General features: G+C 52.8%; 1 protein-coding gene across 1 annotated transcript in view; it reads right to left on the bottom strand.

Moving 5' to 3' along the window:
• Positions 1-36: 36 nt before the first annotated feature.
• Positions 37-392, bottom strand: part of EMH_0100400 (uncharacterized protein) — a gene marked incomplete at both ends in the record, with an annotated part of 847 nt that continues 491 nt past the window's right edge. The window contains one exon of the mRNA XM_013494421.1: positions 37-132. Within this exon, the coding sequence (XP_013349875.1) occupies positions 37-132 (96 nt within the window). The remainder of the gene's footprint in view (positions 133-392) is intronic.

The raw sequence follows: 392 nt of genomic DNA, 5'->3' as shown, positions 1-392 counted from the left end.
CTACCGCTGGTCCTGCTGTTGCTGCTTTCACAGGGCTTACCAGGTAGGCAGTAAAGTTTCAAACATCTTGTTGTCATCTGCGCGACAGGCAACGACAAAACGCACCGCTGCCACGGCACTGAGCCGCAAAGCCTAAACCGTAAACCCTAAACTCTCCTGGTTGCCGTCTAATGTGCCAATCAGTGGCTGCTACTTCAGACAAGAAGCACTCCATCCAACAAATCAGAACCGTTTGTTTACGTTGCTGCTGCTACACGCCTTTGTTGGAGCTCCTGTCGTAATTCTTGCTGCAGTGGCTACTGCTACTGCTGCAGCTCCTGTGGCAGCTGCACCTACCTTTGCGTATCTCCTGGCGAATGGCCTCCATTTCCTGAGTGGGGTCACAAGCAGAC

This window comes from Eimeria mitis, genomic scaffold (genome assembly GCF_000499745.2).
Source record: "Eimeria mitis Houghton genomic scaffold, Emh_scaff11442, whole genome shotgun sequence".
In the NCBI taxonomy this organism is placed as follows: domain Eukaryota; phylum Apicomplexa; class Conoidasida; order Eucoccidiorida; family Eimeriidae; genus Eimeria; species Eimeria mitis.
This window is presented reverse-complemented; position numbering and strand designations above follow the sequence as displayed.